The following is a 24,565-nucleotide window of genomic DNA, read 5'->3' as shown; positions in this document are numbered from 1 at the left end:
TTGTTATCCCAAATATATTCCAATAATGATGATCGAATACAACACTGTTCTTGATAAGTCAGGCAAGATAATGCTAGAATTGAATTATACTCTCTGATGTGCCTCTTCCTGGAATAAAACTACATTTTTCATGTAATTTGAATCTTTAGATACACAGGCGTTAATCAATAAGTCTTGAGTGACTTCGGATCAAAAGCACCTAATTTCACTGCCTTCTTGTCAACTTATTTATCGACGAAGTATAATTCCTAATATCTTTTGGTATATATATTTGTTAGTTTTTTTTACAACATTAAAATATTTAGAAAACTATTTATATACTAAATATTCTTGATACCCGTATAAAAATACGGTTGTTACTAATTAATTCTGGTATCAAAACAACGCTAATTATAAAGGGTGTAGAGGTAACGGGATTGAAATATTTTTATATACGTTTAAAGAAGGAATTGCTTAATTAGTAATATTTTTACTGGATACGAACTAATGAGATACTATAGAAGTATAGGGATCTATTAACTCCCTTTTTCTTTTTTTAAGGTAGGAGTGATATTTGAATCTGAGATCTATGATAATTATTGAAAAATTATGTCATTTAAGTTAGGAGAGATACTCTATTAACCCATTTTTAACAACAAGTCAGTAAACGGAATAATGAGTTGACACTCTAGTGCCGTATTGAACCTGCACGTATGCACAGTGGCGAAGCTTGAAACGAAATTTTGGGTGGCCAAATAGAAGATAATTGTCAATATGCTTTTGATATGAATCTCATTTAAGATAAGCTCGTCTAACTTCATCTCTCTGAGTTGGGTAATATTACCAAATTTGAAACCATTTTTCAGGGTATCGTTCTAAAGAATTAAAGTCAAACTCATCAGATGTAACTCTTTAAACTTTTGAAGGTTGTATCTTACTTTTTTCGTGATTCATTAAAATAGAAGAACTATCTACAAGTGTTGATTTGTAAAAGTTATATGTTTTCCTTCTTGAATATTAGCCTTCCTCTTAAAAAATGCATCATCAACTCTTTGATTTTTTATGACTATTTTATATAAAAATTTGAATATATATCCAGTAAAATATGTAAAAAAGAAATTAGAAGGACAAATATTAAAATTTATAATATTTATTGAATTTCTTTTATCAATTTATACACATACAATAATATCAATATTTATTGAATATTCTAATATTTTTTATTATATAAAAAATTAAATTAAATAAACGGTAAAATATAAAATAATATTAAATTACATAAATAAAAAATACCTAATTTTTTATATTTGAACTCAAAAGTAAAGGGAGTGTTGCTTATTGAATAGAAAGCTACAAAATGCGAATACACTCAATTCAGTCCAAATTCAATATGTTTTAAATGTTTAAAATTAAAAATTATTGTACAATAAAAATAAGAGATGAAGATTAAACTTTGATATTTTAAGTCATAATAAAATATTTGAGCCAACTGAACTATTTTTTACTTTTTGAAAAAGTATTACTAATTTTTTTAATAAAAATTTGGGGGGTCATGACTACCCTTTGTCTGAACTAAGCTCAGCCACTGCGTATGCACTCTCTCTTCTAGTTTTTTTTTTTTTTAATTCAAATTTTATTATAAATTTGAAAAATTTAGAGACATTGACAGAATAATTTAACCTGAAAAATAAAAAATAAATAAGAAAGTGCGGTTGGTGGACTTGGAGTGATAAATAAGACTAAAACCCTTGGTAAGTGTTAGGGGTTAAAGAAGGTGAGCGAGGGCGAGGAAAGGCAGTTACATACATGATCATGATGAGGGCGAAGAGTGTATTAACATCATCTGCTAACACCCTTTTTCAGCTTCTCCGTTCTAATTCTAATTCTCATCTGGCGAGTAGGAGGAGGACTGGACTGACCTCCTTTTCTTCCTCTTCGTCTTCTTCTGCGCTCTCCCCTGACCATCGCGTTCCTGCTACTGTCATTACTGGTTTTCTTGGCTCTGGAAAGGTAACCCTCTTCCTTTTTCCCCCTCTTCGTACAATATAATACCGTAATAAACAATTTCTAATCGGAATTCTCTGTTACCTCTCTCATTTCTTCACTTTGAGACAGCACCTGCTTTGTGCATGAATAATTTCTACTTAAATTATATATAACTTGTGGAATGTGGAATGCTTGCAGACTACTCTTCTCAATCATATTCTCACATCTCAACATGGCAAGCGCATTGCCATCGTTGAAAATGAGGTATCCACCTCCCACATATTTATCGTTTTCTAATCAAGTAATTGCTTGGATATTTATAATTTATCGCTATGAGCTTTACAGAAGCTGCCCTTGTATGTATCATCGATTATGCTGTTAATTTGTGAAAACTATCTTGAAAATGCAGTTTGGTGAGGTGGATATTGACGGATCCTTGGTTGCTAGTCATTCTTCCTCAAACGAAGACATTATCATGGTTAACAATGGCTGCCTCTGCTGCACCGTGCGAGGAGATCTGGTTAAAATGCTCTTGGAGTTGGTCACCAAAAAGCGACACAATTTTGATCATATCGTAATTGAAACCACAGGTATGTAAATTGTTCATGATTTTTGAACGACTTATGCAGCACTGGGGATTGAGGCATTAGAGGCTCGCTATTTACTTGCAAGGTGAAAGCTAAATTCACCATGCGTTAAGTTACTAGAAAGATAATTCAAGAAAGACCAAATTTTCTTTGTTCGTGACTTCTAGGATATAGTTGGAGAAAATAAGTAAAAGAAAATCAGTAAATGAGATTCTGCAAAATGGAGAACGTTTGGAGAAGCACAATGAGTCTTCTATAGTCCACATCTTTTCCCAGTTTCTTTTAACTGCATCTATTTGGTGTATGAAAAGGTTGAATGGAGCATATTGTTTCAAGTTTAAACCCTTCTCAGGTCTTGCAAAGCCAGCTCCAGTTATTGAAACATTCTGCATGGATGAACTGGTTTCTCAGCATGTGAAATTGGATGGATGTGTGACTTTGGTTGATTGCAAGCATGCTATGCGACACTTAAATGAAGTGAAACCAAGATTTGTGGTTAATGAGGCAGTAGAGCAAGTTGCATATGCCGATCGTATTATTTTGAACAAGGTTATTGTCTTAAGATTCTGCGATCCTATTTATCTGCATTCATCTAGTTTTTCTTTTGTTTAGTATGACATAGTTGTGGCTCTATTTCCGGATTGAGAATTGAGATTATTTATAAAATTTAATTGCTTTTGCAGATAGATTTGGTTACTGAAACCGAGTTAGAGATACTGACCAAGAAAATAAAGGTATGTTTTTTTATGTATGGATCCTCTAGATATTTTATTTCTTAATTGAACTAGGATGGTAATTGAAATCTAGGGAGAAAGAGAATGATGTAGTCAAATATCAATCTTAGTCCACGAAATGAACATGTACGTCAGTTTTACTACAATTTCCTATTAAGGCATACCATGCTGATGATGACCCTGTGTTCTGTTATTTTAAATAAAATTTCTTTTTCTGAATGGATATGGATTCATAGTTGATTGGATTTGTCAACATTGATGTATTACCACAAATATTTAAGAGAAGAGAGAGAAAATATAATACAAAAAGATAGAGAGATAAGTGAGTGGTCATGAAATGATATGGAATAAGGATTTTTACTCCATGGAGGAGGATAGAATGTCTCATTTATCATACTGTTTGCACCTGTCCTTTTGGTTTGTTGAATATGGGTAGAACAGAGCTGTAGTTCTGTGTTGACTTTTGAATCTTGCTCTAAGGCGAAAACAAATTAACATTTGGTGCTAGATGATTGAGATTTCATGCTGTTATCATGATACGATGAATGCTTTAATGATAAAGGGATTCCATTTAATTTCTATGATTAGATCAGACTATTGTCCAATAATTTTGTTTTCGTTTATAAGCTTCTGTAGATTTTTTTTACAGAAGTTCTTGGGTCAATGAGAAAAGTAATACTCGTGGAAATATATATATCTTTTTGTGAATTGTTGCCAGCACATCAATGGGATGGCACAAATTAAGCAAGCTACATTTGGAGTTGTGGATGTGGACTTTGTTCTAGGTGTTGGAGGATATGATCTTGAGAGGTAATAAGTATCATGTTATTTTGTATCTTTGAAATATTGGTACTTAAATCTACCCTTTTATGATCCTGTTTTAGTACTTAATACATTTCTTGTTCCCCTTTTTCCTACAAAATAATGTGGCTATTAGTATGGTTATAATGAATATCTATAGATGCATATTAGCTGCAACCTTATCTGTTTTTCAATCAAAATGCCTTGATATTTCAGAATTGATTCTGAGGTGCATGGAGAATGTTCCTCTTCCGCATGCCATCAAAATGATTCTGGACATGGTACTCTTTCTAAACCCTTTATTATCATTTTTAAACGAGGTTATCAGAGTCTGCTGCAATACAAGGTCAATTATTTTCTAATGGAAAACAGAGGCATTACCTTTTTTTATGTTGTAGACAAATGTTGCAATTGCATTATTCCATAACGTTATATTCTTAAAATATTTACATTTCTTTTTTGTCTGAAAAACTCTACCATTTTGAAGTAATAACAAAGCGTCCCTGACTTAATTGATGCAAGTATTTCCAAAGTCCCCCCTCCCCCCTCATTACTCTTGTGGTTCTGCATTGTTTCGTGGTTCTAAAATTTATCCACAGATCACAAAGGGCATCATCATGATGATCATGTGCATGATTCTTCTGTCTCTAGCGTTAGTATTGTTGCTGAGGGAACTCTTGATCTTGATGAGGTGAGTCAATAAATTGTTTTAAACTCTTCATGAACTGTGTGTTTGTTCTCAAAAGTCACTGAATTGCTTTGTGTAGATTTGACGGTTAATGCTTCAAGTTTATGCTTTGTTGACGTAGGTGGATGATTGGCTAGAGAGATTGATTGAAGAAAAAGGAGAGGACCTTTACAGAATGAAGGGTGTGTTATCAGTGGATGGTTCTGATCAGCGATATGTGTTTCAGGGGGTGCATTCCATGTTGGATGGCTGCCCGGGACAAACATGGGAACCAAATGAGAAGAGGCTTAACAAGCTTGTATTCATCGGAAGAAACTTGGATGAAACTGCCCTCAGAAAAGCCTTCAAAGGTTGTCTACTATAGTCTAGTCTATTTTGTGTGTATGTTGTGATTTACGAGTTTTGATAGACAAATATATATTGTATCTTATATTTGAATATTTAGGTAAAAGCAAAAGTTAGATAAGTAGTATTCTTTGCATAAAATAAACCATAAGATGCTTTAGTTCCATCTCTATTGGTAACCACTACTTATGTCTCATTATTCAATTGAGACAAATGAAAATCACCTACAATACAACAGGCGGTCCTCATTGGACTTTTTGCATACTATTGCTCGTGGAATAAGAATACCATGTTTGAGGTCTTAATTATTATTATAGGTATAATTTTAGGTATTCATTCATGCGTGTGTATGTCACCTCTGGATAAAGCTCTGAGGTTTCTACTCCCTCATCTCCTATTTCAAAGTTTGTCAAACACCCTTCATAGTATATGTGGTAGTAATGGCTCACTCCCACTTGGCTTGCATAATCCAAACCTGCAATTTTAGCCAATCAACTAGGTGAGCTAGGTTATTTCTTGAAAGAGTTGTGTTATACTATTATAGCCTATAGTGACCAACTCTTGTCAAGATCAAAGAGTCATGCACCTTCCTCTAGTATCAAAAGGTATTAAGAGATTTTTTAATATATTTGACCTTCCATAGAAGAAAGAAGTTCTTGCTTGGATAAGAAAGACTTGTTTAGTTTCCTTTGTATGAGTTTCTCCCACATCTCAATGAGCTCTCTCTGGGTGAGAATGTTTTCTGGCGGCCTTAGGTACACCGTCTTATTCAATGTTCGAGGATCATCAATTGTCTTTATTGTGTATGTCGCAATATCATCTTCATCCATATAAACAACTGCAAACATACATAGAACCAAGTATTAAATAGATGAGTATTTGTCGTTATTCTTTTCTGTCGTGGTTAGTGATTACCTTTAACATTGCCATCTCCATAGATAAGGACCTTGTCTTTTGGAGGTAAAAGAGTTCCCATCTGAGAGAGATTACCAGCAAAATATCCCGCAAAACAGTTGGCAGAGATGTAAGTAAAAGGGATGTTGGCCTCCTCTATTGCTTTTCTCACTGTCATTTTTTCGTCAAAAGAGACTCTTCCTGGTTCCATTGCATTTTTCATTCGTGCTGGGTCCGTGCCGAATTCCGAAGGCAGAAAACGCTACAGGAAAATTTATAAAACAATACAAGTTAAATTTTATTCGAAATATATTATTATCAACGTGGAAAATTCCTTAGACGAAAAGTCGATGAATTAGACTTTTAATGCTTCTACAAAAATCCGGGCTTTTGTGCCCTCGAAATGCAGCCTTTTTTTTTTTTAGTTTATTTATTATATGAAAAATATTATTTTTAAAAAAATAATTTTTTTAAAAAATATGAATTACAGTTTTTTAAAAAATATATATATTTTTAATTTTATTAGTGCTTTTATTTTTTTTACTAAAAATTTATCAAATACGTAAAAAAAAGATTTTTTCCAAGATAATAGTGCAAACAAGCAGTGTTGTCAGAACTGGACCGACCCGACCGGTCGGACCGAAAAACCGGCGAACCGGTGCTATAACCGGTCTGGGTGAGTCAACGAACCGAAGAAGGAGTTGAACCGGCAAGACCCGTATTGAACCGGCCGGGTTTTATTAGAACCGGCGAACCGGCGGGTTTTGTTTAACCCGGACCGGTTCGGAATTAAATTTTTTTTTTATGCGATGGAAAACGACGTCGTTTCTTTAAAAAAAAAAAAAAAAATCGCAGAGCTGCTGCGTTTCATGATGTAACCCTAGCCTCCATCAGTCCATCCCCTTCCCCTGTTCTGTTTCCCACTTTCCCTTCGCAAGTTCCCTCCCATACGGCCATACCCAAACGGTTTGAGGAGAAAGACCACCACCATCAGTCCATCACCATCACCATGGCGCCATGACTCCATCCCGGAATCCCCTGCTACTCGCCTACTCTGCTTCAGCTTCAGGCTTTCAGCCACTTCGTCACCCCGTCGGCCCGTCAGCTTCAAGCCTTCAACCACGCGGCACTCACCTCACCACCGCATCCAGAGCAGTGCGCCACTCACCCCGTCCATCAAAGATTGAACATTGAAGTCGCCTCCTCGTCGCTCCTCGCTCCAAGTCTCCCTCTTCTATGCTCGACGCTCGTCGCTCCTCGCTCCAGGTCCAGCCGTGCAGCCGTGCAGGTTAGTATTTTTAATTTTTTAATTTTTTGAAGTTAATTGATTAATGATTATGGTATGCGGGCAGATGAGATTATGAGAACATGTTTGATAGTTTACATATATGTTTGAACTTTGAAGTTAATTTTTTAATTGGTGGTTCACATATGTTTGAATGTTTGAATATTGTTTGATTTCTGTTTGATTTTGGTATGTGGGCAGATGAGAATTGTTGTTTGGTATGTTTGATTTCTGTTTTATTTCTGTTCAGTACTTCAGTAGTTCAGTTTGTTGATTGTGAATTGTTAGTTGCTGTTATTTCTTAGTAGTTAGTGGATTGTTGTTGTGTATTGTTAGTCATTTAGTCCTGGACCCTGGTTGATTATGAATTTAGGATGGCTTCATCAAATACACCATGAGAAACACCAACACCAAATGTTTTATGTTTATTCTCGTATTACTACTTATTTTTAGGATTTGAGATTTAATGTTTATTAAAATATTATTGGAGATATGTTTTTTAACTTTTAATTTTTAAGTTTTTAGCTATTTTATACATTTTACTTATGTGGGACCGGGTTAACCGGTTCAACCAGTAACCCACCGGTTCAACCAGTGACCCAGTGACCCAGTGGCCTGACCGGTTCGATCACCGGTTCGGTTCTGACAACTATGCAAACAAGCACTTTAAATAGTAGACTAATTCGTAGCTTATTTTACAATGGGTAATTTACATATTCAAACAAAGTAGAACTCAAAATTATGCATTTGCAACATTTACAAAAGAGTAATTATCCAAATCGTTTCCAAAGATTTTAAAATTGGACATTTTAGTCCCCAAGAAAAATTAATACATAGATCAATTTCTAAAATTTTACTCTGGCAGACAAATCAGCCACCCGTTTATTTTTCGGCAGAGTGATTATCCAAATCAGTCCCCAAGAATTTTAAAAATGGACATTTTAGTCCCAAAAAAAATTAATGTACAAATCAATCCCCAACGTTTCTCTCCGTTAGGCATAATGGTCCTCCGTCCAAAAATAAAATAAAATAAAATAATAAGAATTATTATTATTAATTGCACAATAATATTGTACTATAATTTTTTTTGTATTTTTTGGATTTATTCATTATATATATATAGTCACTCAATAATAATAATAATAATAATAATAATAATAATAATAATCAATAAAATTATTAGAGATTATTCTACAATAATTCAAAATTAAAACTATTTGATATTTTTGTATTTAATATAATCAAAAGAAATCCTATTTAAAAAAATATGTTTGTACTAAAAAATATGTATAATATAAAAATATTTTAATTTAGATTTATACTAAATACATGTTTCTTTTAATACAAACATATATTTTAAAATAGGATAATTTTTTATTATATTAAATATAAAAATATCAAATAATTTTAACTTTAAATTTCTTGTAAAATAATCTCTAACAAAAATAATAATAATAATAATTATTATTATTATTATTATTATTAAGTGAATATATATATATATATATATATATATATATATATATATATATATGTTACGGTGGGTAACCGGAGATTAATAAGGTGGATGGCTTTGGTTGGCCCAATCGTCCGCGGATGGTGGCTTCCGAGCTAGTTTGCACGTTGGAGCCTCCTTCCGACTTGTGTTCGTAAGTGAATGGGGGGTGGTACCTGCAAAGACACTCCGATGCCTAAGTTAGCAAGGGTGTGAGCAGGTCTAGAGAGTATTGGGCTTAGAGATACCTGAGGGGTGTCAGTGTATTTGTAGTGGTGAGCCAATAACCACCGTTGGAGTAGTGCCATATTTTCAGGGTGTTAACCGTCCCATTATCTTAGGGAGGTTAAGATATGGCTCGATTAAAGTAGTTAGAGAGATTTTAGGGGCAGTTACTCATTTGAATGAATACTTATCTGCCAACTATTCTCCGTCCCGACTTCTTGGGAGTAAGTCGGGTTTGACACCGACTTCTAAGTGCGAAGGTTGGTGTTTAGTAAGGCTCAATCCTCTGGACTAGGCCTTTTATTTGGACCTGGGCCTTTATTATTGGGCCAGGGTAGGAACAGTGCCCCTACTTGAGCCCAAGATCTTTATAGGACTTGGGTTCGAGTATTTTACTCGGGATCGTAGTCGACTTGTTGGAGGACCGACGTGATTTTCTGAAACCGACGTGACTTTCCGTGCCTCTTCGGTTCTGATGGTTACGTCTAATCAAGCGTCGTGTCCGTTAGGGATGTGCGTAGACTTTGGTAACGGTGCATTCTCATTAATGACTGCCCCGTTTTTACCATTATGCCCCTTAGTATGTATATAAATACTTTCCCTCTCTTTCATTTTTTCGTTTCTGCAATTTTTTTTCAAATTTCTTCTAATTTCTTCTTGCTTTGTTCGTGCTTCATTCTTGCATTCGGAGACTTCTGCTTCTTTCAACCTTCGGTTTCGGATAAAGGTTAGCATTTTACTTTTATGACACGCTTTGTGATTGCATGCTTTTATTTTCTTTGGAGAGGGAGAAGTGACGTTGTAGGCTTTCGTATCCCCTTAGGGACTCTCGTTTTTTATTCTTTTTCCTTTTTCCTTTGTAGGTTTTCGTCGTATCTTTAGAAAATGTCTTCTGTAGAGGCTCTTTCTCAATGGGTTGATGTCACAGTCCTAGGAGAGGAACCTTTGGTTGATGCGGAGTTTATTACTCATCTTCGTACTCACCACAGGATTTGTGTTTCTGAGGATGACGAGCCGAAGTATGAGTTGGTAGTCCCGGGTCCAGAAGACCGGGTTTGCTTTGGGAGGGCCAATGAGGCGTCTTCTCATTTTTTCTTTATGTATGAATGTATGATCACCCGTCTGGGTGTCTTTCTTCCTTTTTCGGATTTTGAAATGTCTGTTTTGCACCACTGTCGAGTTGCCCCTACTCAACTTCACCCCAACTCTTGGGGTTTTCTGAAAATTTATCAATTTATTAGTCAAGCTTTGGACTTCCCGACTTCTTTGAGGATTTTCTTTTTTCTTTTCCACATGACTAAGCCCTTTAGTGGGCTAAACAACAAACAGCAATGGGTGTCCTTCCGAGCCATACAAGGTCGGAGGATTTTCACCATTTTTGACGAATCCTTCCATGACTTCAAAAATTATTTTTTCAAAGTGCAAGCTGTAGAGGGTCACCACCCCTTTTTTCTGGATGATAACTCTTCTCCTCGCTTTCCCTTATATTGGCTGGAGGCCTCCCCTTGTGAGAAATATGGTCTGGATGACCTGGATGAAGTAGAGGCTGCCATTGTGGGGTTCCTCCGAGAAGTGTGGGGGAGGACCCCATATTTGGATACTAAGAAGTTTCTCCAAGGGTCTCCGACCTTTGTCCAGGCGCAGCTAGGTAGCTTTTTCTTGTTTTAAATTTTCGACTTATCAACTGATCATTCCGACTTGTTTGATTCTTTAGCTATTGTTTTTATCTTTCAGAAATGGCTAAGACAAATGCTCAAGAATCTTTCCAAAGAGTCCAGGAGGCCAAGGCCAAGTCTCGCGCTCGGGCTGGTGGTGCCAGGGTTATCTCTCCTCCTCCCCCTCCTCGGAACGTTGGGACTCTTTCCAAGCCTATTGTAATTTCTTCTTCAGCTCCCCCTCAGTCGCTCCCCGCCGTCCGACCTTCCCCTGATCCAAAGAAGCGTAAGACTTTAGAGTCTGGTGCTTCTGGTGAGGTCAAGGCGGATGTTATTGAGTTTGTCCGAAAGAATATCTATCCCCATGTTCGTATAGGCATGGATGATATGTCTGTTCGGAGCCACCTTACCACTATGGTCGAGGAGAGTCTCAAGGCGGCGGGGGTTTGTGGCAAGCTCTTGGATATCTTTGAGAAGGCTCCCCTCAGCTGTTTAGGGACGACCTCGAAGGTCGAGGAGCTAGAGGGAAGGCTTCGCTCTTATCAGGAGCATGAGGGAGAGTTGAAGAAGGAGATTGCCAAGTTGAGGGAGGAGAGAGATACCTTCCGGGAGAAAGGGAAGGCTTTGCAGGCCCAGTATAACATGAAGATGGAGTTGAGGAAAACGGCGCAGGCCAGCTATCAAAGCTTATTCAAGGATCTTGTGTCTGTGAAGAATGATCTGCTGAATTCTCGGAAGGCATATGATGAGTTGGAGGACTCAATTGCTGATGGCGCCGAGGAGTCTTGGAGGATTTTCTTGGAGCAAGTCAGGGTGATTGCTCCCGACTTGAATCTTTCTCCTTTACATCCTGACAAAGTCGTTATTGATGGTGCCATCGTGGATCCTCCTGCCCCCGTAATTGTTTCCGAGTCAGAATTGAAGACTCGGGGGCAGAGGATTATTGAGTCCCCTCCTCATTCCAAAGACGCTCCGAGTTCTTCAGTAGTTCCTCCTATCTCTTCATCTCCCATGGATACCTCTGGTGGCGCTCCTCCTGATTCTGGTGGTGGTGATCTTCCTAAAAAATGACTTGTGGCTATTTGGGGTCCGGCCTGTGGGCCCCCGTTTTTTAAACTCTTTATTTATTTCTAGTTTGAACAATTTTCTTTGGCCCTTTGAGGCCGTAAACAAAAATATTTTATGCGTGCCCTTTTAAATAAGGGATTTTAACTTAACAAAATAAATACCCTTTTTTGGATAAGGGTTTAAGTTACCTTATGCGTGTATGTCTTTTTGATTTTCTGAATTCCCCTTGACCTTTTCTTGAAAACCTTTCTTTTTGGCTTGTTTGTTTTTCTGAGCTTTTTTGTTTAAGGACTTTTGGGACAGCCTTTAAACTTCTTCCTAGGTTTTCCTATCTCTTTTCGCTATCCCTCATACTCAACTTGGTTTTAGTGAGTTCTTATGACTTAGGTTATTTTTGCGATGCGTTTTTCTTCTACTCGGTCCTTCACTCCAATTTATGGATCGAAGTATTCCCGAGCTTTTCTACCCGGGATCTCGTTTCGACTTATGAGTCGGATTGGTTCCCGAGTTTTTACGATCGACTTCTTATAACCTCTTTACACCGACTTGTACCTCGTCGTTTTATCCTGACGACCATTTAGGTCGGTTCATGAGATTTTCACGTTTTGTCGAGCTTAAGTCAGTGCGTTTCGTAGAAAGATTTAAAAAATATTAAATGAAAAGGATTTTATAAGAGATATCGTAGATGAAAAAGATCTTTATTAATCGGGGAGGTACCTTTTTGCTACTAAGGGTTTTGATAATCTATTTCCCTTAGCCTCTACTATAATGCCTCGTTAAAAACCCTTCTCCAGAAAAAACCCTTTAATTTTGGGAAAAAATCATGAAGTTGGGAAAAGAGTACATCAGGGAGTAGAGTTCGCTTTTAACTGTAGTACCTTTTCATATTACAAGCATGCCACGACCTTGGTAACTCAGTGCCGTTCAGGTCGGTTACTTTGTAATAACCTTTCCCTAAAACTTCATTGACTTTGTATGGTCCCTTCCAATTTGCGGCGAGCTTTCCTTCTCCTGATTTGTTGACTCCAATGTCGTTTCTGATTAAGACCAAATCATCTGGAGCAAATGTTCTTCGAATGACTTTTTTGTTGTACCTTGTAGTCATCCTTTGTTTTAACGCTGCTTCTCTTATATGGGCATCTTCTCGGACTTCGGGGAGCAGGTCGAGCTCCTCTTTGTGCCCCTGTATGTTTCTGACCTCGTCATGGAGAGTTACTCTTGGGCTTTGCTCATTGATTTCTATTGGTATCATGGCTTCTACGCCATAAACTAGTCGGAAAGGTGTCTCTCCCGTGGCGGATTGGGGGGTTGTCCTGTAGGCCCATAGCACTTGAGGAAGCTCTTCAGCCCAAGCTCCTTTTGCTTCTTGCAATCTCCTTTTTAGCCCTGCCAGTATGACTTTGTTGGCTGCCTCGGCTTGCCCATTGGCTTGTGGGTGCTCCACCGAGGTGAATTGATGTTTGATTTTCATACTGGCTACTAAGCTTCTGAAGGTGGCGTCGGTGAATTGGGTTCCATTGTCTGTAGTAATGGAATAAGGTATCCCATATCTTGTGAAGATATTTTTGTAGAGGAACTTGCGACTTCTTTGAGCGGTGATGGTGGCCAATGGTTCTGCTTCTATCCACTTTGTGAAGTAATCTATCCCCACGATCAGGTATTTGACTTGTCCTGGCGCTTGGGGAAAAGGACCTAACAAATCCATTCCCCATTTTGCAAAAGGCCATGGAGAAGTGATGCTGATGAGCTCTTCTGGTGGAGCTACGTGGAAATTTGCATGCATCTGACATGGTTGACACTTTTTCACAAATTCTGTGGCATCTTTCTGCAAGGTCGGCCAGTAGAATCCAGCTCGGATTACTTTCCTGGCTAGTGACCTTGCTCCGAGATGGTTTCCGCAGATCCCACTATGTACTTCCTCCAACACCTCGGTGGTTCTAGAGATCGGTACACACTTTAACAATGGTGTTGATATCCCCCTTCTGTAGAGGGTGTTTCTCACCAAGGTGTAGTGTTGTGCTTCCCTTCGGATCTTTTTAGCTTCTTTCTCCTCTTTAGGGAGGATGTCGAATTTCATGTATTCGACTAAGGGGTTCATCCATCCGAGGTTTAAACCGACTACCTCAAGTACTTCTTGTTTATCTTTTATTACTGAGGGTTCCTAGAGGGTTTCTTGGATCAGGCTTCTATTGTTCCCTCCTGGTTTGGCACTTGCTAACTTGGATAGGGCGTCTGCTCTGCTGTTTAGGTCCCGAGTTATGTGTTTGACCTCGGTTTCCTCAAAACGCCCAAGGTACTCCAAAGTTTTTTCCAAGTACCTCTTCATATTTGGGTCTTTTGCCTGATATTCTCCACTTATCTGGGAGGTCACCACTTGTGAGTCGCTGTATATCCTCACCTTTGTAGCACCGACTTCTTCTGCTAGTTTTAGTCCGGCAATCAAGGCTTCATATTCTGCCTGATTATTTGAGGCTGGGAATTCAAATTTTAGAGAAACCTCTATCTGGGTTCCTCTTTCATCTACCAATATTATGCCTGCGCCACTTCCCGTTTTGTTGGAGGATCCATCTACATAGAGTTCCCATGTAGTTGGTTTTTCCTCTTGATCCCCTGCGTATTCTGCAACGAAGTCGGCGAGGCATTGAGCTTTGATCGCTGTCCGAGTTTCATATCTTAAGTCGAACTCGGAAAGCTCTATTGCCCATTGGACCATTCTCCCTGCAACATCCGTCTTTTGGAGGATTTGCTTCATGGGTTGGTTCGTACGGACTCTTATTGTGTGGGCCTGAAAGTAGGGTCGTAGCCTTCGTGAGGCTATTACTAAGGAGTAGGCAAACTTTTCCAGTTTGTGGTACCTTAGTTCAGGGCCTTGTAGAACTTTACTGCTGAAGTAGACTGGATGTTGCCCGACCTCGTCTTCTTTTATCAGGGCTGACGAGACAGCCTTGTTTGCTACGGATAAGTACAGGACGAGGTCTTTCCCAGGTGCGGGTCGGGTTAGAATAGGAGGTTGGCTTAAAAACTTTTTGAACTCCTGGAATGCCTCCTCGCATTCAGGAGTCCATTCGAACTGGCATCCCTTTCTTAATAAGGAAAATAGTGGAAGGGATTTCAGTGCCGATCCTGACAAAAATCTGGAGAGGGCTGCAAGTCGGCCATTTAGCTACTGGACTTCTCTCAAACAAGTCGGACTTTTCATTTCTAGGATGGCTCTACACTTGTCGGGATTGGCTTCGATCCCTCTTTGTGTTAGCATAAATCCTAGAAATTTCCCTGCTTCCACTGCGAAGGCGCACTTTGCGGGATTTAGTCTCATCCCGTGCAGCCTTATGGTGTCGAAGACTTGCGAGAGGTCTGTCAAGAGGTCGTCTTCTTTCTTTGTTTTTACCAGCATGTCGTCGACGTATACTTCCATTAGACTCCCCAGGTGAGAGGAAAACACTTTATTCATCAACCTTTGATATGTGGCCCCCGCATTTTTTAATCCGAATGGCATGACCACGTAGCAGAAATTAGCTCTGGGTGTGATGAATGATGTTTTCTCTTGGTCTGGCTCATACATCGGGATTTGATTATATCCCGAGTAGGCGTCCATAAATGATAAGTATTGGTACCCCGAACTAGAGTCTACTAGGGTATCAATACTTGGCAAGGGATAAGGGTCCTTAGGACATGCCTTATTTAAGTCGGTGTAGTCGACACACATTCTCCATTTGCCATTCTGTTTTTTGACTAGCACTACATTGGCTAGCCATGTTGGGTACTTGACTTCTCTGATGAAGCCAGCTTCCAGGAGTGCCTGTACTTGTTCTTCTACTATTAGGGCTCGTTCTGGGCCGAGCTTGCGTCTCCTTTGTTGTACTGGTCGGGATCCTGGATAAACCGAGAGCTTGTGGGACATGAGCTCGGGGTCAATCCCAGGCATGTCAGAGGCCTTCCAGGCGAAGAGGTCGGAATTATCTCTTAGGAGCCTAGTCAACCCTTGTTTTAGAGTTTCCCCTAGGTTGGCTCCTATGTGAGTGTTCTTCCCTTCCTCTTTACCAACCTGTATCTCCTCGGTTTTTCCTCCCGGTTGTGGTCGCAGCTCTTCTTTGGCCCTTGCGCCACCGAGCTCTATTGTGTTAACTTCTCTGCCCTTTCCTCTTAGGTTTAGGCTTTCATTGTAGCACTTCCTTGCCAACTTTTGATCTCCCCTTACCGTTGCTATTCCCGCTGAGGTCGGGAATTTCATGCAGAGGTGGGGAGTAGATACCACTGCTCCGAGTCGATTGAGGGTAGCTCTGCCGATTAAAGCATTATATGCTGACCCCACATCAATGACTATGAAGTCTATACTCAGAGTCTTCGATTTTTTTCCTTTTCCAAAAGTAGTGTGAAGGGGCAAAAATCCTAGTGGTTTTATTGGCGTGTCCCCTAATCCGTATAGGGTGTCGGGGTAGGCTCTTAATTCTTTCTCATCTAACCCTAGTTTGTCGAAAGCAGGCTTAAAAAGGATGTCCGCCGAGCTTCCTTGGTCTACTAGGGTTCTGTGGAGATAGGCATTTGCTAGAATCATGGTTATCACTACTGGATCATCATGTCCAGGGATTATTCCTTACCCATCTTCTTTCGTGAATGAAATGGTGGGAAGGTCGGGTGTCTCCTCCCCGACCTGGTAGACTCTTTTGAGATGTCTTTTGTGAGAGGATTTGGTAAGTCCCCCGCCTGCAAACCCTCCTGAGATCATGTGGATATGCCTCTTTGGAGTCTGCGGTGGTGGGTCTCTTCTATCCATGTCGTCTCGCTTTCTCTTTCCGTGACCGTCCGACCTTTCTATGAGATATCTATCAAGCCGACCTTCTCTAGCCAACTTTTCTATCACATTTTTAAGGTCGTAACAGTCGTTTGTGGAGTGACCATATATCTTATGGTACTCACAGTAATCTTTGCGGCTTCCCCCTTTTTTATTTTTAATGGGTCTAGTGGGTGGCAATCTCTCAGTGTTACAAATCTCTCTATATACGTCCACTATAGAAACTTTCAGAGGAGTATAAGAGTGATATTTTCTTGGCCTTTCGAGACCGAGTTCTTCCTTTTTCTTGGTTTCCCTTTCCCTCTCTTTTATTGAGGGAGGGGGCCGAGGTCGCCAACTCAGGTCTCTTAGTTTGGCGTTTTCCTCCATATTGATGTACTTTTCAGTTCTTTCCTGTACATCACTTAGAGAAACGGGATGTCTTTTAGATATGGACTGCGAGAAGGGACCTTCTCTGAGGCCATTGACTAGTCCCATTATGACTGCCTCTGTGGGCAGGTCTTGAATCTCCAAACATGCTTTGTTAAATCTTTCCATATAGGCTCGCAAAGATTCTCCGATCTCCTGTTTTATTCCCAGGAGGCTCGGTGCATGTTTCACTTTTTCTTTCTGGATTGAGAACCTCATCAGAAACTTCCTTGAGAGGTCTTCAAAACTAGTAACCGACCTCGGGGGGAGGCTATCGAACCACTTCATCGCTGCTTTCGATAGAGTGGTCGGGAAGGCTTTGCATCGTGTAGCGTCGGAAGCGTCAGCTAGGTACATCTGACTTTTGAAGTTGCTTAGGTGATGCTTTGGATCCGTGGTCCCGTCATAGAGGTCCATGTCAGGGCTTTTGAAGTTTCTCGGAACTTTAACCCTCATGATGTCCTCGCTGAAGGGATCCTCCCCACCTAAGGGTGGTTCTTCTTGTTCGTCGCGGGAGTTGCGACTTTTGAGAGAGGATTCCAATTGTAAGAGCTTTCTTTCTAACTCTTTTCGTCGTTCCATCTCCTCTTTTAGACTCTTTTCAGTTTCCTTTTCTCGTTCTCGCTCCTGCTCTAATTGTTCCAGGCGGCTGTGGACTAATCCCATGAGTTCAGTTACATGGGGTGGTCCTTCTTTTTCTGATTCGCGCCCTTCTGAGGAGTTTACCTTCGGATTCTTTATTCCGGAAGTGCCTTCCCTGTGTTGATTATCGAATCCTCGCTGGAGGGTGAGGTCCACATCGTTGTTGCCTGTGTCCAGATTCTCTTGTTCAGAATCTGTCTCCACATGGCCTTCTTCGTGGGATCTATCTGCCATTGATGGATGATTTCTCAGGTCCCCGGCAACGGCGCCAATGTTACGGTGGGTAACCAGAGATTAATAAGGTGGATGGCTTTGGTTGGCCCAATCGTCCGCGGATGGTGGCTTCCGAGCTAGTTTGCACGTTGGAGCCTCCTTCCGACTTGTGTTCGTAAGTGAATGGGGGGTGGTACCTGCAAAGACACTCCGATGCCTAAGTTAGCAAGGGTGTGAGCAGGTCTAGAGAGTATTGGGCTTAGAGATACCTGAGGGGTGTCAGTGTATTTGTAGTGGTGAGCCAATAACCACCGTTAGAGTAGTGCCATATTTTCAGGGTGTTAACCGTCCCATTATCTTTGGGAGGTTAAGATATGGCTCGATTAAAGTAGTTAGAGAGATTTTAGGGGCAGTTACTCATTTGAATGAATACTTATCTGCCAACTATTCTCCGTCCCGACTTCTTGGGAGTAAGTCGGGTTTGACACCGACTTCTAAGTGCGAAGGTTGGTGTTTAGTAAGGCTCAATCCTCTGGACTAGACCTTTTATTTGGACCTGGGCCTTTATTATTGGGCCAGGGTAGGAACAATATATATATATATATATATATATATATATATATATATATATATATATATATATATGAATAAATTTATCATTGTTTTTTTCCCAAAAAATATAAAAAATTATAGTACAATATTATTATGTAATTAACAAAAATTATTTTATTTTATTTTATTTTTGGATGGAAGACTGTTATGTCTAATGGAAAGGAACATTGGGATTAATTTGTACATTAATTTTTTTTAGACTAAAATATCCATTTTTAAAATTCTTGAGAACTGACCTGGTAATTACTCTGTCGGAAAATGAATTGGGGACGATTTGTCTGCCAGTAAAATTTTGAGGATTGATCTGCGTATTAATTTTTCTTAGGAACTAAAATGTTCAATTTTAAAATTCTTAGAGACTGATTTGAAAAATTACTCTTTACAAAATGATTATGGGAAAGTATGAGGAGTCAATAGAATATTTATACAATGTGTACAATGGAGGTTTATAAAGTAGTAGAGATATAACCATTAGTGTTACCTTTTTCTATCAGCTAAAACTTTTGGAATGAGTAGTATCATGACATTGTATTAGAGCACTAGATCCAAAAGATCAAAAATTCAAATTTTAGTGAACTCTAAAATCAGTTTAAGTTTTATATTTCCTTTTTTATGTGCGTAAACGGTTAAATTCTCTAGCAATTTATGTTGTTTTTTTTTTATTTGTAAACAACGACACCCTAAAGTAGTTTTGATCTACTGAAATATACACGTATCTGTTATACTCTATTGCGATTTATGCAGTCTACATAGATTACATCTAGGACTGAGTGAGAAAACCAGAAGGTGGGTAGAAGACTAGTAACCATGCAGCATAGAATAGAATCTTTTTCTATAAACAAGAGTTAGAATTTCAAAAAGACGAGATTTTTTCAAAACCTCATATTAGAGTAAAACCCTGCAAATTTCCGGTCACAAGAAATGCAAGTGCATGTAAACGTTTAAAGCCAATTTATTTTATTATTTTTCTATTTTTTTATAAGTATTTTTTTTTATTGTTTACTTTTAATTGTCTTGTTTTTTCAGTTTTTTTCTTTGCTTAATATTCTTTTATCCAGCTTTGTTCATTTAATTTACATTTTTATTTAAAAATATTTTAATGACATTTTTTAAGTTTTATTTGGTGTAGTATTTAAAATTATATCTGCTATTTAAATTGAGATCTTAAATACAAATTTAATCAACCCTTCTATAAAATATAAACCAAAATTAAGCGAAACAGGTACATACGTCATACGTGGAATGATTTTTTTCCCTTTTTATCATGTTGATTCTCATTCTTTTCTTATGCTACCTAAATATATTAAAAAAAAATATAGAGACACAATAAATTTAATGAATAATGCAGATTGCAGTTACGTATATAATTTTTGTGATTTTTATAAGAGTGTAGTGTGTTTTTATTTTATTAGGTTAATTTTAAAGTTCATTGTTTACGTTTACAAAAATCATTGTTCAAAACCATAAATTTAAAAAATTAGAAAAAGCGACTTATATGCCTATTAAGCTGAAGTATATGGGTTGCGTGCTTACTCATTATATACCAAATAATGTTATTAGACATTTTTATTAAATTGATTAATAATTTATTTTTTAATAAATCAGAATAAAATCGATTTATTATAACAATAATAATAAACCCAATTGTTTGCATTATAATTATTAGATCCGATTTGATTCGATCGAATTATACAATTTAAACTGAATATTTTTAAATTTTTTGATAAAAAGACAAATATATCTCTGATTTTTTGTTTTGTGGATATTTAAATTCCTAAAAATTTAAAAATACAATTAAATCTCTAAAAAAAATAGATTTATTGTTATTGTCATAAAAAAATTAATTTTATTCTAATTTATTAAAAAATTTAAAATAACCGATTCATTAATATGTCCAATAATAATGCTAAAGATAAGCATTTTTACGAAAAGACGTTTTAAAAGTCTTTATAAGAACATCCCTAAAACTATAAGCTATAATTATTGAGCACAACACTCACCCCTCTTCCCTCTCTTAATTTGAATAAATTATATCAAAATTACTACTCATATTTTAAATTTCATCTTTTACTCAACTTTTAAATTTAATATTTTATTATTTTATTTTTTTAATTAATCATGTTCCTTATTTGTAAGAAGCCATTATTATTTTTATTTAATTTAAAATTTATAATTATTCACACTTAACACTTAAAACTTGTAACTAACTCCAATATATTGTTTTTTCACAAAAATCATGGTAATATAACTAGTTGTACTAAAAAGAAAAAAAAAGTGCCACTCTACAAATTTTCTATATGTCCTAAAGTAACTAAATACATTTTATGCGAGGACGCAATGTGATTTAAATTGATTTCTCGATAATTAATATTTAAGAGTTCAGTTTAATTTCAATCTTATTTATACTTTTTTTATGCACAAATTTAGCTATTTTCTCTTCTCTCAATTCTTTCTGTATATCCATGAAAATTTAATCCACCATATTAATTCCTAAAACGTATAATTCATTGTCTGTATATCTATGAAAAATATTTTCTAATTTTACATAATAACAACATAACGTGAACTAAAAAAAATAACTTCAACAAGTTTACTTCAATTTCTTTTGTTTCCAAAAAACGTGTATCAAAGCATTAATTGATAAATCTCTTTTAATAATTTTATTAACCATTTGTCATAAAAAGTTATATTGTATTTGAACTTTACTTTGTCTTGTGTGATTAATTTGTTGGTATTTTTTGTTACTTTATATATATAACACATTTAAAATAATAAGATAACATATAAAATATTTTTGATATATATCCAACATTCGTTTAAATTTATGTTTATCTTTTTTTTAATATAAATAATTTTTTAACACATTTAAAATAATAAGATAACATACAAAATATTTTTGATACACATTTAAAAATTGCTTAAATTTATAGGGATGTTCATGGATCGGATCCGATCCGCATATCTGCGATTTTTATCTGAATCCGATCCGAAAATTGTGGATATGGATCCAATCCGCATGCTATCGGATCCGATCTGATCCGCACATTAATAGGATCGGATTAGGAATTTTGTATAGATATCCGCATATCCGCGTATCCATAAAAATAAAAAAATAAATAAGTAAATATTCTTTTTATGTTTTATTTCAACCAATAATTATCATATATGTTGTATTATTTTAATTTATTATTTAAGAAAAGTATGTTTAATATTATTTTAAGAATAAATATATTTAAAAGAATAGAAAAATAAATTTTATTGATATTTTTTTAATAAAAATAAACTTTTAAAAATATTTTTGTATTTTACAGATATATCCGATCCGATTCACAAATGTGCGGATCGGATCGGATACAAGTTTAAAAACTGCAGATATTAGATCCGATCCGATCTAATTATTTTAGTCCGAATCAGAATCAAAATTTTAGCCATATATATCTGATTCGACCCGTGTTCATCCCTATAAATTTGTGTTTATATTTTTTTAATACAAATAATTATTAAACACATCTAAAATTATAATATTGTTTACTAAATAACTTCTTAACACATTTAAAACTCATTTAAAATAATTATGTTCATTACTCATGTCAAATAATGATGCAGATCGTAGAGTAGTAAGTAGTTATAATAAGAAAATCAAATGAAAGAAATGAAAACCAACTAGTACACACGTGTTAAGTTGGTATAAAATTGACTCGTACCTTAACGTTGCCAGCATCCTTGATGGCGTCAACAAGTTTGAGCTGCAGGAGCAAGTTGTGAGAGCGGAAATGGACACCTGACATGGCGCAGATGACGACATCTGCAAGCTTGACGGCGTCAACGAGGCTTCGGTGGTCGGAGAAGGAGGCCTCGACGAGATGGGCGCCCTGCTTCTTGAAGGAGAGGAGCATCTGCAGCTTGTCAATGTCGAGGCCTATCTCCGTCCTCTGAAGCACGTACGTCTCATGCCCCTCTGCCAGGCTTGCCTTCACTACCCTCCTCCCTATGTAGCCGCTCCCACCCACCACCAGAACCTTGCTCTTTTCCATTGCTCCTTCAATTTTCCAATTTATATATAATAATTCAGCATTATTCTTTGACCCGGGGGGGGGGGGGGGGTGTTGTTAATTTACCAATATGTCGTTATTTCGCAAATCTATTGTCAAAAATGTCATCTTTTAATAAATTATTTACTTGTGTACTACAATTGCTAATTATAAAAATGTAAAACTCAGGTAAAATTAATTGTATTTAAATTTTTTTCTCTAAAAGTAGTACATTATATTTTATTAATCATTGAAAAATAAAATATAAAAATGTTCAAAAACAGAACAATATAATAAAAGGTGAGAATTTCTCAAAACAATACACTAAAGATATTCATTCAACGATACATAGTTAAAAAACGAAGAAAAATCTTTAAAAAAGAAAGAATAATAAGTCAAATTGAATAAAACTAAGAGTTTATTTCATGAAAATGACGATCTAAACTGCGAGTTCTTTGGATTTCACGAAGCAATTAAACAGAGCTTGTTAGAATGGTAGACGGCATTGAAGTAGAACCTTTAAAAATTAACTGGTTGCGAGCTTTCCAGCAGTTCCAGCAAATGATGGCTAGCAATTGAGGATTACGGTCATCATTCTTCAACGGGTTAAGTATCTCTATTGATGCAGCCCACTATGTTCAAAAATCGTTAGGGCTCTGACATTACGAAGATAACTCTGAGATCATACTTCTTCAATTCTAGAGTAATCGATCAAACAATGAGTAATTGTTTCTGTTACTTCCTGACAGCAGGGGCATATTGGCGATATAGATGAGATGTGGCGGTGAATTTGAGCAAGTACCGGAAGCCGACCATGGAGAGCTTCTCAGATAAATAGCTTAATTTTGTAAGGCAAGTTCAACTTCTATAGATCAATCCACGATCTTTTCTGCTGCATATAATTAGGACAAAGTTTTAGAGACGGATGGTGAAATAAATAGCCAATTTTATAACCTAAAGCTGTATTATATTGCTTGGATTTGTTCAAATTCCATTGCAATTTATCCCTACTCTGCTAAATTTTGACTGACAAAATTCTGTCTGCAACGTCTTAAAAAAATAATTCTTAAATGAGATTCTGTTCCAATTTCTGTTTTCAATAATTAAGTCTTTAACTATTAGAACTAACTCAGAAATAGCATGTTTGTTTGGTATGTCAGAAATCATTAAAGGATACGAAGGAGGCAGCCAAGGATCCTCAAAGGTTCGAATATTCTCTCTAGTACCCATAATCTAGTTAAGATATTTTTCGACAATCTTTCAGACTTCTAGCATGCTCCTCTATCTCCAAGAAGGCAAGATTCCAATTTTTGCAGTTATAGCATTACCATCACCAAATTATTTACCTCTTAGGATTTTAGATAATAGAGAAGTAGGCTGTGTTACAAGCCGCCAAAACTATTTGCCTAAAAGCGCTAGATTCTGAATTCTGAGATCTTTAAATCCAAAGCCTCATTCTTTTTGTGGGCGAGTCATATTGTCCCAACTAATCAAAGTCATTCACCTTTTAGAATCTTTTTGTCTCCACTAGAACTAAGAAAGTAAAGAATGAATTTCCGAAATTAAAACATCAGGCAACTTGAAACAAGATAATATATAAATAAGAATAGCTTCTTTCACTGTTTTCAGCAATACCTATTTACCATCCGACGATAGAAGATTGCGCTTCCACTCTTAGATTCTTTTTCGAACTTTCTCTTTGATGATACTAAAAGAAGACTTTTTCGATTTAAAGATCATAAAAAACAAACTAAAATATTTATTATAAATTTTAATATAATTAATATTCGTAGAATTAGTTAGTAATATACGAGTAGTAGAAAAAATATTGTAACTAAAAAAAATAATACCCAAATCTTCACATAATAAAAAAAGATAAAAGTAAGTTAATAACTTAATATGAAATTTAGTATAAAGATTCATGGAAAGAAATGAAATTTAGTATAAAGATTCAGGGAAAAAAAATCTTGCAATAAGGACGCAACATGTATCCCATCTACATGAGCGAATATTAAAAGATTTTTTAAAGTATAAATATTAGACAATTAATTTAATCAAATTAAATTTGGATACGTATTTTTTTGGAGTCACTCAGATAAAAATATTAAAAAAATTTTTTTAGAGA

At 36.5% G+C, this 24,565-nt stretch overlaps 2 protein-coding genes across 2 annotated transcripts; one reads left to right on the top strand and one right to left on the bottom strand.

Annotated features, from left to right (window-relative positions):
- Window positions 1–1,752: 1,752 nt before the first annotated feature.
- LOC130946218 (uncharacterized) lies at window positions 1,753–5,139 on the top strand. Its single transcript, XM_057874893.1, has 9 exons — window positions 1,753–1,989; window positions 2,164–2,229; window positions 2,375–2,555; window positions 2,905–3,101; window positions 3,236–3,286; window positions 4,005–4,096; window positions 4,304–4,368; window positions 4,687–4,778; window positions 4,897–5,139. The coding sequence occupies exons 1-9, from the start codon at window positions 1,786–1,788 to the stop codon at window positions 5,137–5,139; spliced, it is 1,191 nt and encodes a 396-aa protein (XP_057730876.1). The 5' UTR covers window positions 1,753–1,785.
- A 222-nt stretch (window positions 5,140–5,361) lies between these two features.
- Window positions 5,362–22,458, bottom strand: LOC130946230 (isoflavone reductase homolog). The gene is made up of 4 exons (XM_057874903.1): window positions 22,114–22,458; window positions 6,036–6,276; window positions 5,755–5,958; window positions 5,362–5,595 (listed from the first exon to the last, which is right to left on the bottom strand). Exons 1-4 carry the CDS (start codon window positions 22,441–22,443, stop codon window positions 5,432–5,434), a joined length of 939 nt encoding a protein of 312 aa, XP_057730886.1. The 5' UTR covers window positions 22,444–22,458; the 3' UTR covers window positions 5,362–5,431.
- Window positions 22,459–24,565: the final 2,107 nt, after the last annotated feature.

Source organism: Arachis stenosperma, chromosome 1, assembly GCF_014773155.1.
Source record: "Arachis stenosperma cultivar V10309 chromosome 1, arast.V10309.gnm1.PFL2, whole genome shotgun sequence".
Classification (NCBI taxonomy): domain Eukaryota; kingdom Viridiplantae; phylum Streptophyta; class Magnoliopsida; order Fabales; family Fabaceae; genus Arachis; species Arachis stenosperma.
Note: the sequence above shows the minus strand (reverse complement) of the source record. Positions and strands in the feature narration are given on the sequence as shown.